Source organism: Salmo trutta, chromosome 31 (assembly GCF_901001165.1).
Source record: "Salmo trutta chromosome 31, fSalTru1.1, whole genome shotgun sequence".
NCBI classification, from domain to species: domain Eukaryota; kingdom Metazoa; phylum Chordata; class Actinopteri; order Salmoniformes; family Salmonidae; genus Salmo; species Salmo trutta.
The window spans coordinates 36,289,288-36,304,020 of NC_042987.1; the positions used below are offsets into that span (position 1 = coordinate 36,289,288).

Consider the following 14,733-nt stretch of genomic DNA (forward strand, 5'->3'; position numbering starts at 1 on the left):
AAGACCAGGCTACCCTAACACTACTCTCCATATCAGAAGTAGACCAGGCTACCCTAACACCACTCTCCATATCAGAAGTAAAGACCAGGCTACCTAACACTACTCTCCATATCAGAAGTAGACCAGGCTACCCTAACACTACTCTCCATATCAGAAGTAAAGACCAGGCTACCCTAACACCACTCTCCATATCAGAAGTAGACCAGGCTACCAGGCTACCCTAACACTACTCTCCATATCAGAAGTAGACCAGGCTACCCTAACACCACTCTCCATATCAGAAGTAAAGACCAGGCTACCCTAACACTACTCTCCATATCAGAAGTAGACCAGGCTACCCTAACACTACTCTCCATATCAGAAGTAGACCAGGCTACCAGGCTACCCTAACACTACTCTCCATATCAGAAGTAGACCAGGCTACCCTAACACTACTCTCCATATCAGAAGTAGACCAAGCTACCCTAACACTACTCTCCATATCAGAAGTAGACCAAGCTACCCTAACACTACTCTCCATATCAGAAGTAAAGACCAGGCTACCCTAACACCACTCTCCATATCAGAAGTAAAGACCAGGCTACCCTAACACCACTCTCCATATCAGAAGTAAAGACCAGGCTACCCTAACACTACTCTCCATATCAGAAGTAGACCAGGCTACCCTAACACTACTCTCCATATCAGAAGTAAAGACCAGGCTACCCTAACACCACTCTCCATATCAGAAGTAGACCAGGCTACCAGGCTACCCTAACACTACTCTCCATATCAGAAGTAGACCAGGCTACCCTAACACCACTCTCCATATCAGAAGTAAAGACCAGGCTACCCTAACACCACTCTCCATATCAGAAGTAAAGACCAGGCTACCCTAACACTACTCTCCATATCAGAAGTAGACCAGGCTACCCTAACACTACTCTCCATATCAGAAGTAGACCAGGCTACCCTAACACCACTCTCCATATCAGAAGTAAAGACCAGGCTACCCTAACACTACTCTCCATATCAGAAGTAGACCAGGCTACCCTAACACTACTCTCCATATCAGAAGTAAAGACCAGGCTACCCTAACACTACTCTCCATATCAGAAGTAAAGACCAGGCTACCCTAACACTACTCTCCATATCAGAAGTAAAGACCAGGCTACCCTAACACCACTCTCCATATCAGAAGTAAAGACCAGGCTACCCTAACACTACTCTCCATATCAGAAGTAAAGACCAGGCTACCCTAACACCACTCTCCATATCAGAAGTAGACCAGGCTACCAGGCTACCCTAACACTACTCTCCATATCAGAAGTAGACCAGGCTACCCTAACACCACTCTCCATATCAGAAGTAAAGACCAGGCTACCCTAACACCACTCTCCATATCAGAAGTAAAGACCAGGCTACCCTAACACTACTCTCCATATCAGAAGTAGACCAGGCTACCCTAACACTACTCTCCATATCAGAAGTAGACCAGGCTACCCTAACACCACTCTCCATATCAGAAGTAAAGACCAGGCTACCCTAACACTACTCTCCATATCAGAAGTAGACCAGGCTACCCTAACACTACTCTCCATATCAGAAGTAAAGACCAGGCTACCCTAACACTACTCTCCATATCAGAAGTAAAGACCAGGCTACCCTAACACTACTCTCCATATCAGAAGTAAAGACCAGGCTACCCTAACACCACTCTCCATATCAGAAGTAAAGACCAGGCTACCCTAACACTACTCTCCATATCAGAAGTAAAGACCAGGCTACCCTAACACTACTCTCCATATCAGAAGTAAAGACCAGGCTACCCTAACACTACTCTCCATATCAGAAGTAAAGACCAGGCTACCCTAACACTACTCTCCATATCAGAAGTAGACCAAGCTACCCTAACTGCACTCTCCATATCAGAAGTAAAGACCAGGCTACCCTAACACTACTCTCCATATCAGAAGTAGACCAGGCTACCAGGCTACCCTAACACTACTCTCCATATCAGAAGTAGACCAGGCTACCAGGCTACCCTAACACTACTCTCCATATCAGAAGTAGACCAGGCTACCCTAACACTACTCTCCATATCAGAAGTAGACCAGGCAGAGACAACCTCTAGCCAAGGACAAGTCCCAAATAAGTCAGGAAGTGACAAATTAACTCTACTCCCTAGAGAGGCCTGCGCCGACCCACTGACATCCCAAAATATGGTAATATGCCATAGTCAAAGAGATACATAGACACACACACACAACCCATTAACACACACACACACACACACAGACACACACACACACAGACACACACACAAACACAACCCATTAACACACACACACACACACACACACACACACACACACACACACACACACACACACACACACACACAAGAAACACATACATTACACACAGTCTTTCCTCTCTGCAGTATGTATAACAACTCAACAAGTCAGGTAATGACATTTGACCAACACAGCAAGCCATCGCTTCAAATCAGAATGAGGGGAAATCCGAAGGCTTGGGTTACATGTCATTGTAAAAGATCCATGGCTGCCATGGCACAATGCAACAACTTAAACCTGTGACTTTACAGGGATGCAATGTATTAGTGGATCTAGGTATAACTGGACTAGCATGCGGTGTGTTGAGGTGTGTGTGTGTGTGTGTTGAGGTGTGTGTGTGTTGTGGTGTGGGTGTGTTGAGGTGTGGGTGTGTTGTGTGGTGTGGGTGTGTTGAGGTGTGTGTGTGTGTTGTGGTGTGGGTGTGTTGAGGTGTGGGTGTGTTGAGGTGTGGGTGTGTATTATAAGGTACAGGACTGTCTCTGATGCTTTGTTACATGGAACGTTATTGTGAGAAGACCTCACACGAGTATGACGCAACATCTCACATCTATAAACAAGCATGACCAGTCTGTATGTGTGGATCATTTCTCAAAGTGTCCTGTAGGTGTATGAACGTATTTAAGCCTCCTACCTTTTTATGGCTTCTTCCTGTTTTCTCTTCTTGTCCTTTTTCTCCTGTAGGTAAATCCTGTTCCTATCATTCCTGCCGTGGTCCAGGTTCTGAGAGACCAGCCCGTTGTAGGTTCCTAGTTCACTATCTTCCACATCCAGGTTCTGAGAGACCAGCCCGTTGTAGGCTCTTAGTCCAGTATCTTCAACATCCAGGTTCTGAGAGACCAGCCCGTTGTAGACTCTTAGTCCACTATCTTCCACATCCAGGTTCTGAGAGACCAGCCCGTTGTAGGTTCCTAGTCCACTATCTTCCACATCCAGGTTCTGAGAGACCAGCCCGTTGTAGGCTCTTAGTCCACTATCTTCAACATCCAGGTTCTGAGAGACCAGCCCGTTGTAGGCTCTTAGTCCACTATCTTCCACATCCATGTTCTGAGAGACCAGCCCGTTGTAGGCTCTTAGTCCACTATCTTCCACATCCAGGTTCTGAGAGACCAGCCCGTTGTAGGTTCCCAGTCCACTATCTCCCACATCCAGGTTCTGAGAGACCAGCCCGTTGTAGGTTCCTAGTCCACTATCTTCCACATCCAGGTTCTGAGAAACCAGCCCGTTGTAGACTCTTAGTCCACTATCTTCAACATCCAGGTTCTGAGAGACCAGCCCGTTGTAGGCTCTTAGTCCACTATCTTCCACATCCAGGTTCTGAGAGACCAGCCCGTTGTAGGCTCTTAGTCCACTATCTTCCACATCCAGGTTCTGATAGACCAGCCCGTTGTAGGCTCTTAGTCCACTATCTTCAACATCCAGGTTCTGAGAGACCAGCCCGTTGTAGGCTCTTAGTCCACTATCTTCCACATCCAGGTTCTGAGAGACCAGCCCGTTGTAGGCTCTTAGTCCACTATCTTCCACATCCAGGTTCTGAGAGACCAGCCCGTTGTAGGCTCTTAGTCCACTATCTTCATCATACTGGACAAATCTCAGAGTTTCTTCCTGTTTGGAGCTCATCATTCGTCACAAGCAATCCGACAACCTTCTGGAACGTATAATAGAGAAATGTTAATGACATAGTGGCTCAGTGACGTTTCTGGTGTCTGGTGGCTGGTTTCTGTGTCTGGTGGTCTACTGGGTTCGTTGCCTGTAAAGGGTTGTTAGTATCTGTGGCAGTTGTTGGTCAAAGTTTCATCATTATTCCCGGAGAATGGGAAATGTACAATGCAAACCCAGGGACTGCGGTTGAAAATGAGCCGATTGGCTAAAACCGGCACTTTTACTGAAACGTTAATTAATGTGCACTGTCCCTGTACAAATACTCAAACGCACAAACAACTCTGGAGGGGTCCACTATCTAGTCGGTTTTTGTCCTAACTGTTTTCTCACGCTCTGATAAATGACTTCCATTGATCAAGAACTTACTGATGAAAGAAGGAAACCAAATGACACAGAACCGAATGACACAGAAGCTTTAGGGCAACAACAGTACTGAGAAATCCTTTAGGGTCATGCACCATGAACACAGGACATCACGCATTGTGGTACTGATTGCATTTATGTGCATTCCTGGATTTACACGCAGAACTGCTGCGATTCCTGATCAAATAATTGGGCTTGTGCTTTTATCTGATTCTCTAAAAGATTATTCTTTATAGGATTCCTCCACAAACACTTGTGCGTCAGAGACGAGCTGCGTGAATTGGAATGCTCCATTGAAAAAAAAAACATTTTCCTGACGTCAGTTCAACTGCGATCCCTTTGATTTCCTACTCTCAAGTGAGGAGAATGGACGGTGAATATAACACTGTTTACAGCCACATTCAAACACACCACTAATATAACACTGTTTACAGCCACACCACTGATATAACACTGTTTACAGCCACACCACTGATATAACACTGTTTACAGCCACACCACTGATATAACACTGTTTACAGCCACACCACTGATATAACACTGTTTACAGCCACACCACTGAGCATCTAATGATGTGTTGTGGGATTCAATGTGTGTGTGTGTGTGTGTGTGTGTGTAGATGCAGAGTGTATACTATGCTGTTTGAGGGAGTGAATGTGTGTGTGTACTGGTATGCGTGTGTGTGTGTACCGGTGTGTGTGTGTACCGGTATGTGTGTTTGTATGTTTATGTGTATGTATATGTTTGTGTGCGTGTGCGTGTACCGGTGTGTGTGTGCATCGGTATGTGTGTTTGTATGTTTATGTGTATGTATATGTTTGTGTGCGTGTGCGTGTGTGTGTGTGTGTGTGTGAGAGAGAGTCAGAGAGGTTGGAGAGAAGACAGATGGAGATTACATGGCCAACTCAGAGAGACCAGCATCTTCTGCATCACTATACCTCTACTGTCATTCGGTTCTGTCTACCCATGAATAACCTCAGTGTTGGGGTTAGTGGGTTTAACTGCATGTGGAACAGTCGGTTCTGTCTATCCATGAATAACCTCAGTGTTGGGGTTAGTGGGTTTAACTGCATGTGAAGCAGTCAGTCCTGGTTCGCTACAGAGACTACTCGTTTTGAAAGGGAACAGTTTTGAATCACTGTCACAGACAGACAAGAGACAGATCTAAATGGCAGTGATGTAATTACAACTTGTAGCTGACACGCAACAGTTAATACTGCATAAATGTACCTCATAGTTGAAGTTTATCGTTGATGCTCAGGCACAGAGTGCTCTTGCAGGATTCAAAACACTACTGGAGCTGAATTAAGCCTGCCTCTGTAATCCCTGTAAACCTGCAGCGCTGCACTCAGCTTGTTTATCACATTGTTTTTCAGTGAAACCTTGCAGCTGTTTGTCCTCCTCTGGTCTTACACATATTTTCTCTTTCTTTCCTCTCTTGAAATCAGATAAATCTGATGGAGAAGCTCTCAATCTATTCTGTTAAAAGGTTGTTCTGCAGCTCTGATGCTAACCCACATCCCCTCTTTCCCTCACTACCTCTCACTTTTAACTTTCCCGTCCTCTCCTCTCGTTGGCTGCAGCTGTTGGTGCTCCGAGCTGCAATTTTCTCAAAACAGAAATGACAGCGGCACACTATGTCCGTATCTAGGCAACGGTGTCACGGGAGAAGGGGATCTTCTCGATCGGTGTCAAAAATGTCACTGCCCGCGCACTCATTATACAGAGGATCAGGTAACAAAGGTAAATCCTATTAACTCAATGGCACTGCTAGGGAAAGGTGTGTGTATATACACGTGTGTGTGTGTGTGTGTGTGTGTGTGTGTGTGTGTGTGTGTGTGTGTGTGTGTGTGTGTGTGTGTGTGTGTGTGTGTGTGAACATATGCGTGGTGGTACTTACAGTGGAGCTGTGTCCCTGCTGGCTTGAAGAGGGCCAAAGCAACGTTCTCCAGGTGGGTCCAGTGCGAGCCGCAGAACAACTCAGACAGATCCCGGAGCACTTGTACAGAAAGCCACTTCAATCCACAGGGAAGCCCAGTAGCCATTGTACGCTCCCAACAGTTAGGCTTGCTCAAAGGAGTCCTCCAGGGCCAGGGCGGTGACAGGGGGTAGCGAGGCCTGTGGATGCCCAGGCCAGTGCTCCCTCCCCTGGGTAGCCAGAGAGACCCAAGGCCCCTGTCCAAACAATTCTAGACTCCAACACAGGGGCCAGCTTTACACTCATCTGCACACACATCGACAGACCCTACCAGCATCACACACATCGACAGACCCTACCATCATCACCCACACATGGACAGACCCTACCATCATCACCCACACATAGACAGACCCTACCAGCATCACACACTCCTTTTGACATGCAGCCACTTTCTGCAGACTGAACACAGACTCCGGCGGCTCCTAGTGGGTTTCTGTCTGAACCGATCCGATGAACTCTTGGATGTCTGGTTGTGTGTGACCCTCAGATGCAGTTAGTATCCGTAGTTGAGAAGCAGAGCGGTGTGTGTGTCAGGGGGGTGTTCAGTCAGAGCATCTCTCCACCGTCTCTCTCATCAACACAGAGCTCTACTCCACTAGCCTCAGCAGACGAGACCAGGCTTCATGAGCACGGATCACAAAGAACACGCCTACTCTACCTTCCTTCCTCCCAGCAAATCTCCTGCCTGCCTCCCTGACTCTCTCTCTCTCTACTAGTATCTTTCTGCCCCCCCATCCCCTCTGCCTCACTGTTGTCTTTCTGTCTATCTATCTGCTTTATACGGCCGCACTGCACTCACTGTGTCTGAATGTGTTTTTCTCTTTTCAGCACCACAGAGAGTTATCTTACCAGCAGCCTGGGTTGGTGGGTTGGAGAAGAGGGCGAGGGTGGGGGGGTGGGGGGGGGGGAATCGGTTCCTCCACTATTGCCAGGGTGTGACCTCAATAAACACAGCCTCCTCTTACCTCTCCCTCCCTCTTCCCCACCCCCCCTTCCCTTCAGCTTGTAAACAAGACTGGGATACACACAAAAAAAACACAGCACAATGAATTCACTGAGTTACATTCACATGCATGTGTTCACACATGCATACCAAACAACAACTCTGTATGCACAAATGCAACAAAAACAACGAAAGCACATAGACAACATTTCAGAAAGCACAGAAAAAAACGAAACACATTTGCAGAACACAGCATCAGCCCCATGTAACAATTTAAGCACAAAAAATCTATGTTAATGCTGAAACATCCCTGGGGTAACAGACGAATGTACGCAAACCAGTTAGAGTTAGTGTTGTTGTGTGTTTGTTATGGGATGCTACTGCTGCTAGCGCTGTGTTTACAGTATGACTAACCGACATTGCTTTCCTGAAGGGAATACTATCTAGTTGTTTGTGTGCTGGGAGGGCTGGTTACGAGGCGCGGGTACAGGGGGGCTTGTACGGCTGGATTAACACTGTGGACACAAAGGGATTAGGGGAGTAGCGATCTGTTGTTTTCATCCGCCCCTCCCCTAACTTTCCCCCTCTCTCGGTCTAAACACTCGGCTGCAGGAACAAGGAGGTGGAGGGAAACTGTGTCGGGACCAAAAATGAGTTGACAGAAGCAGGCGGTGGTAGAATTTAGGTTGGATTAGCAGTGAATTAGGGACGGCAGAGCAGGTAGGGAGCAGTAGGGGAGAGAAAGAGTCAGGGTTAAACGTCACAGTAGTGAGTTAGAGATCAGCAACAGTGTTACAATTGAGATAGTTATAGGGAAAGGGGGGATACCTAGTCAGTTGTACAACTGAATGCATTCAACTGAAATGTGTCTTCTGGATTTAACCCAACCCCTCTGAATCAGAAAGGTGCAGGGGGCTGCCTTAATCAACATCCACATCTTCAGCGCCCAGGGAACAGTGGGTTAACTGTCTTGCTCAGGGACAGAACGACAAATTTACATCTTGTCAGCTCGGGGATTCGATGCAACAACCTTTTGACTGCTTTCTTAGTAGGCTACTTATAGGAGTTATTGGCCCAACACTCTAACCACTAGGTTACCTGTCGCCCCAGGTTGCATGTTAAAGATCTATACCGAACATGAGAAAGTAAGTCAGCAGTTGAGAGTTTAGTTTTAGTACCATTTTAGCCCTACAAAAAGGAGCCAGAGTAAATGTGGAAAGATGTGTATATAGGGACTAGCTTTTGTAGGTACCGTATGGTTCAGTACCCAAATGGAAAATGCCTATAAATAGCCTACTAAGAAAGCAGTCATATTTGAGGGCTAAGTACTTTGTTGTACAGATGACACTGGTTACTCTCTCAAAACATCATTTGTAAATAACATCCTATAGCTCCAGACTCGTATTATTACTAGTGGATGTAATCAAATCAAGCTTTATTTATACAGCACATTTCAGACATGGAAGGCAACGCAATGTGCTTCAACAGGAAAAAAACGAATAAAAAACAATTACAATAAATAAACTGAAATATTTACTACTGAAGGAATTAAACCCAGGCCTCGTAACTTTTAAAAGGGTGTATACATTGTGTTATGATAAACTGTAAGGTCTCCTCTGTGTGTGTGTGTGTGTGTGTGTGTGTGTGTGTGTTAACACCTGTTTTGAGTGTTGTGCCCTTCAGACACTATCAGAAGGCGGAAACCGCCTACGCTCAGACTCCTCCTGTCTGGGCCCCACCGTGGCTGTCTGAGGTTCTGAGAACACAAGGCAGCCGCAGGCCTGATGAACAGCCACCTGTCAGAAGATGCTTGGACTCGTTCACCTTGTTATGACCCTATACTTGTGATGAAAGGTCACGTTTCGGTCAAACCCACTTCTGAGCTTTTAATTGCTGACAAGATGGTTGCTGCTGTCAGGGGGAGGTTAGATTTATTAAAATGTTGTTGCCAGGGAAAGTCACGCAAGGGGAACTGGGGAGGCTATAAGTTACAGGATGTCTTAAACAGTTTACAGAACCTGGGGACAGCTATCATATACTGTACTCTGTACCAACTTCTGCCTACAATTGTATTACTAAAGGAGAATTGTAATACTTAAACATAGAGTCTGTGTTTCCTTTCTACTACAAATATATATACATTTGATAATTATATAGACCTGGTCATCTGTTGAAGATTTTTTTTTTACCTTTATTTAACTAGGCAAGTCAGTTAAGAACAAATTCTTATTTACAATAACAGCCTAGGAACAGTGGGTTAACTGTCTTGTTCAGGGGCAGAATGACAGATTTTTACCTTGTCAGCTCAGGGATTTGATCTTGCAACCATTTTGGTTACTAGTCCATCACTCTAACCACTAGGCTACCTGCCTGCACCTAATTGACCAACACTACACAACAACCATAAGACAATAAAAAACTAAATAATAATTATAAAAACTGAAAGACTAAAAAGGATAATAAGGAAAAGAAAGCAAAGCTAAAGAGGTGTGTTTTAAGATCTATTTTAAATATGTCCACAGTTTCAGCCCCCCTCAGGTTCTCTATCAGGCTATTCCAGAGGCTGGGGGCATAGCAACTAAAGGCTGCCTCTCCATGCCTCTTGGTCCCCCTCAGGTTCTCTATCAGGCTATTCCAGAGGCTGGGGGCATAGCAACTAAAGGCTGCTTCTCCATGCCTCTTGGTCCCCCTCAGGTTCTCTGGCAGGCTATTCCAGAGGCTGGGGGCATAGTAACTAAAGGCTGCTTCTCCATGCCTCTTGGTCCCCCTCAGGTTCTCTAGCAGGCTATTCCAGAGGCTGGGGGCATAGCAACTAAAGGCTGCTTCTCCATGCCTTTTGGTCCTAGGCTTTGGGATAGTTAAAAGGCCAGGGACAGAGGACCTGAGGGACCTACTGAGTACATAACTTAAAAGCATGTCTGACATGTATTGGGGTGCACAATCGCGGACTGATTTAAAAACCAATAGAATAATCTTAAAATGTATTCTAAACTCACAGGCAGTCAGTGCAGATACCTTAAAACTGGTGTAATGTGTGCTCTTCGTCTGGTCTTGGTCAGTACCCGTGCTGCAGCATTCTGTATGTTTTGCAGTTGACCAATGGCATTCTTGGGTAGACTAGACAAGAGAGCATTACAGTAGTCAAGACTGCTTGTAATAAAAGCATGGATGAGTCTTTCTGTATCAGCCTGAGAGAGAAACGGACACACCGTGGCAATGTTCCTCAGGTGGTAAAAAGCTATTTTAGTCACATTCCTAATGTGTGATTTGAAATTGAATTCAGAATCAAAAATGACACGTAGGTTTTTTTACCTGGTGTTTTGTCTTTATTGGTGTGAATTAAAATGTGCAGCCAGATTCTCTCTCTGTGCTTTGGCTACAACAATAAGTATCTCGGTCTTGTCTTGATTTAGCTGGATGAAGTAGTGAGTCATCCAATAATTTAAATCCTCTGGTGACACAGAAATGTAAAGTTGTGTATTGTCTACGTAGCAGTGAAAATCAATGCTGTGCTTTCTGATAACGCTGCCAAGGAGTAACATAAATACACTGAACAGTATCGGACCCAAAATAGAACCTTGTGGAACGCCACATGTGATATGTATTTTCTAAGTTATGTTCACCAAAGGTGACAAAAAACTTTTGACCGGTTAAATAGGTCCTAAACCAATTTAGAACTGGACCAGAGAAGCCAACCTACCTCTCCAGTCTGTCCAGACATCATGGTCAACAGTGTCGAATACAGCACTTAAATCCAAGAGTACAAGGACAGAGAGCTGTTTGGCATCTGTGTTGGCTCTACGATCATTTATCACTTTAACCAAGTCTACTGTGGTGGAAACGAAAACCAGATTCGAATTTTTCTAAAAATACAGTTGGTACTTAAAAATCATTTAGGTGTTTGAAAACCAATTTCTCCAGAATTTTGCTTAAGAATAGGGAGGTTGGAGATTGGCCGAAAATTGCTAAAAGCTGTAGACTCTAGATTACTTTTCTTCAGAAGGGGTTTCACCATAGCAGTTTTTAGTGCCGTGGGGAAAGTGCCTGAGAACAGGGAGTGGTTAACAACAGCTTGCGTTTCTTCAGATATACTATTAAAAAATGGATGGAGGGAGAAGGCTTAAGTTGTGATATCACTTTCCTGAGCATGTCAGTGTCAACCAGGGGAAATAAATCCTTAGTGCCTTTGCGTGGTAGGCTAGGGCACATATCAAACTTCTCATCAGGTCTTGACTGATACCCAGGATAATGTTTCTTATTTGCCGCAAACTCATCACATTTAGATGTGGAGGAAAGTTCACATAGGTTTGCAGGGGTAGGATTTATCAGGCCATCAATGGTGGAGAAGAGCACTCTCTAATTACTCTGATTAATAGTGATCAAGTTAGTAAAATGAGCCTGTCTGGCTTTCATAATTGCGTTGTTATACATGTCAAGTTGCTCTCTCAGAATATCATAATGGACCTGCAACTTTGACTTTCTCCACTTCTGCTCTGCCTTTCTGTAATTTCTCTTTAATTGATCAGTTTCCTCACTCATCCAAAGGGCTCTCCTTTTGGATGTGGCCTTTTTCAACCTTACTGGAGCTATGGCATCAATGGTTGCAATTAATTTGCTATTAAAGTTAAAACGAAATCATCACAAGAGGAAGGCAAATAGGTGATGGAGTATTGGTCATACACTCAATAAAATCTGTAGCAACTTCAGAGGTAATATTGTGTTTCTTAATAATGTGTTCAGTATTACCCTGTGCTATGGGCACCAAGGTAGTAAAAAATACACAGTGGTGATCAGATAAAGCAACATCAACAATAGAGGATATGTCAATAGAAAGCCCCTTGGTTATAACCAGGTCCAGAGTATGGCTGTGGTTATGGGTGGGTCCAGTAGAAAGCCCCTTGGTAATAACCAGGTCTATAGTATGGCTGCGGTTATGGGTGGGCCCAGTAGAAAGCCCCTTGGTAATAACCAGGTCTATATTATGGCTGTGGTTATGGGTGGGCCCAGAAGAAAGCCCCTTGGTAATAACCAGGTCCAGAGTATGGCTGTGGTTATGGGTGGGCCCAGTAGAAAGCCCCTTGGTAATAACCAGGTCCAGTGTATGGATGTGGTTATGGGTGGAACCAGTAACATGTTGGATAAAGTCCATAGAGATCAAAAGATTCATAAATTCAATTGCCTTTATTTAACCTTTATTTAACCAGGCAAGTCATTTAAGAACAAATTGTTATTTACAATGGCGGCCTACCCCAACCAAAGTAAGAGCAGCATTACAGTCTGAAGACAGCCATGTTCCAGGGAAAAACATGAAATCAACTTTGCGCTCAGTAATGAGGTCAGTAATGAGGTCATTCACAAGAAAGGCTTTACTGGTGATTGCTCGAACATTTAAAAGCATAAACAAAAACATGTAATGTGCTTGTTATTATAGATCACTAAACCAGCACTCTTAATTGTATTTCAATGGCACTTCCACCATGAGGGCTGGTACTGAGTAGTATCAATCAGTATCAATCAAGAACTTTGAATGGAATCCCAGGTGCTCTCTCATTCGGTACAGTGTGCCATATTATATATACAGTGAGGGAAAAAAGTATTTGATCCCCTGCTGATTTTGTACGTTTGCCCACTGACAAAGAAATGATCAGTCTATAATTTTAATGGTAGGTTTATTTGAACAGTGAGAGACAGAATAACAACAAAAAAATCCAGAAAAACAGATGTCAAAAATGTTATAAAATGATTTGCATTTTAATGAGGGAAATAAGTATTAAAATGCTGTTTTTATATATAAATATGAACTTTATCGAACAAAAAATGCATGTATTGTGTAACATGATGTCCTAGGAGTGTCATCTGATGAAGATTGTCAAAGGTTAGAGCTGCATTTAGCTGTGTTTTGGGTATTTGTGATGCATCTAGTTGCTTTGAAAATGGCAGTGTGATTTTTTTTTGGCAGGGTACTCTCATAACATAATCTAATGTTTTGCTTTTGCTGTAAAGCCTTTTTGAAATCGGACAACGTGGTTCGATTCAGGAGAGGTGTATCTATAAAATGGTGTAAAATAGTCATATGTTTGAGAAATTGAAGTTATAGCATTTATGAGGTTTTGTATTTCGCGCGACGCGATTCCACTGGCTGTTGACTAGCGTGGCCCACCTCGCCCAGACAGGTTTTAAGTGGGTTAATTTTCTCTTGTGTTTGTGGGTGGTTGTTTCCATGTATAGTCTGAGCACCTTACAGGACTGTTTTTTGTCGTTTGTTTGTATGAGTATTTTTCCTTTTAATAAATAAGAAGATGAGCAATTTCACCGCTGCATTTTGGTCCGATGATTTCTCCTCCTCAGACAACGAACTTGTGACAATAATTTACCACATGCCAAATCTCACGACTAAATAGTCAGTCACTACCAGCTTGTTTTACTTTTTTTGTATTTTTTTTTTTACTGTAAAGGAAATATCAACCATGTTAATAGCTGACTGGACAGACACAAAGCCAGCCGCTTCATCCAGAATCAGCCTGACCTTTTTCCCCCCGGCCTCAGTGTATAGCGTCTCAAAAGGGACCGTTTACTGACTGACAGAGGGTTAGGGTCGAAGGTCAATGCACGCAGCCTAAAGAGTGTGTAACTCTATTAGTGCAACTCAACTGATTCTGGGGGGTGAGGGGTCAAAAGACAACTACTTCCAAATGACAGTGTTGCAGCACACAGCAGTTCACAGAGGATTTTATGATGCTACTGTGTTTTGAGATGTGAAAACGTGAATAGCGTAGTCCTGGTTTAAAGGAGCACTCCTCAACCTATGTTTCTGCCTACACTGAGCCCCTAACAATGAACTGTTTGTACTGTAAACTGAGGTCAGGGTTTTGGTCAATGTAACTGCCACTGAGGTAGGCTCTTTGAATTCTGTAGTCACCACCGCCCTACCAAAACCGAGGAATAGAGATTGAGGAGTGCTCCTTCAGAGATGTTCATGTACTTACAGAAGTGTAGATTTAAGTTATAGGAGGTAAGCATTGCACATTGTTGATTTTGGTCATTGATTTACAGTAGACCTCGTTAGGACAACTAATCAGGGGTTTCCCAATATTGAATTTACAATTTAATTTACTCTAGTGTTTTTACAGTTCAGCCAAGCACGTCATGATTTAAACTAACATTGATCTGCTAATTCGCAAATTATGTGGCTATAGGACAATTAGCCAGTCAATAACAAAAAAAGGAATGAAACAAAATCATTTGGAACAGTCATCACACGCCAACATCAACTTCCATGTACATTTAAGGTACTGTACACAAGACCATTAAGACCAGTGTAGTGGAAACCTATTGACGTGTCAGGCTGTTGATTCTTCACAATGAAGCTTCATAACTAGTGTCAATAGCCGGTTTGTGTGTAGGAGAACACAGAACGTCTGTCTGGTAGGAAAGACTGCTTTTCTCTCCAC

At 44.1% G+C, this 14,733-nt stretch overlaps 1 protein-coding gene across 1 annotated transcript in view; it reads right to left on the reverse strand.

Annotated features, from left to right (window-relative positions):
* The window catches only part of LOC115169212 (uncharacterized), a 35,052-nt gene extending 31,099 nt beyond the window's left edge, over nt 1–3,953 (reverse strand). Inside the window, exon 1 of the mRNA XM_029724688.1 lies at nt 2,968–3,953. Coding sequence (XP_029580548.1) covers nt 2,968–3,953 — 986 coding nt within the window. The remainder of the gene's footprint in view (nt 1–2,967) is intronic.
* Nucleotides 3,954–14,733: the final 10,780 nt, after the last annotated feature.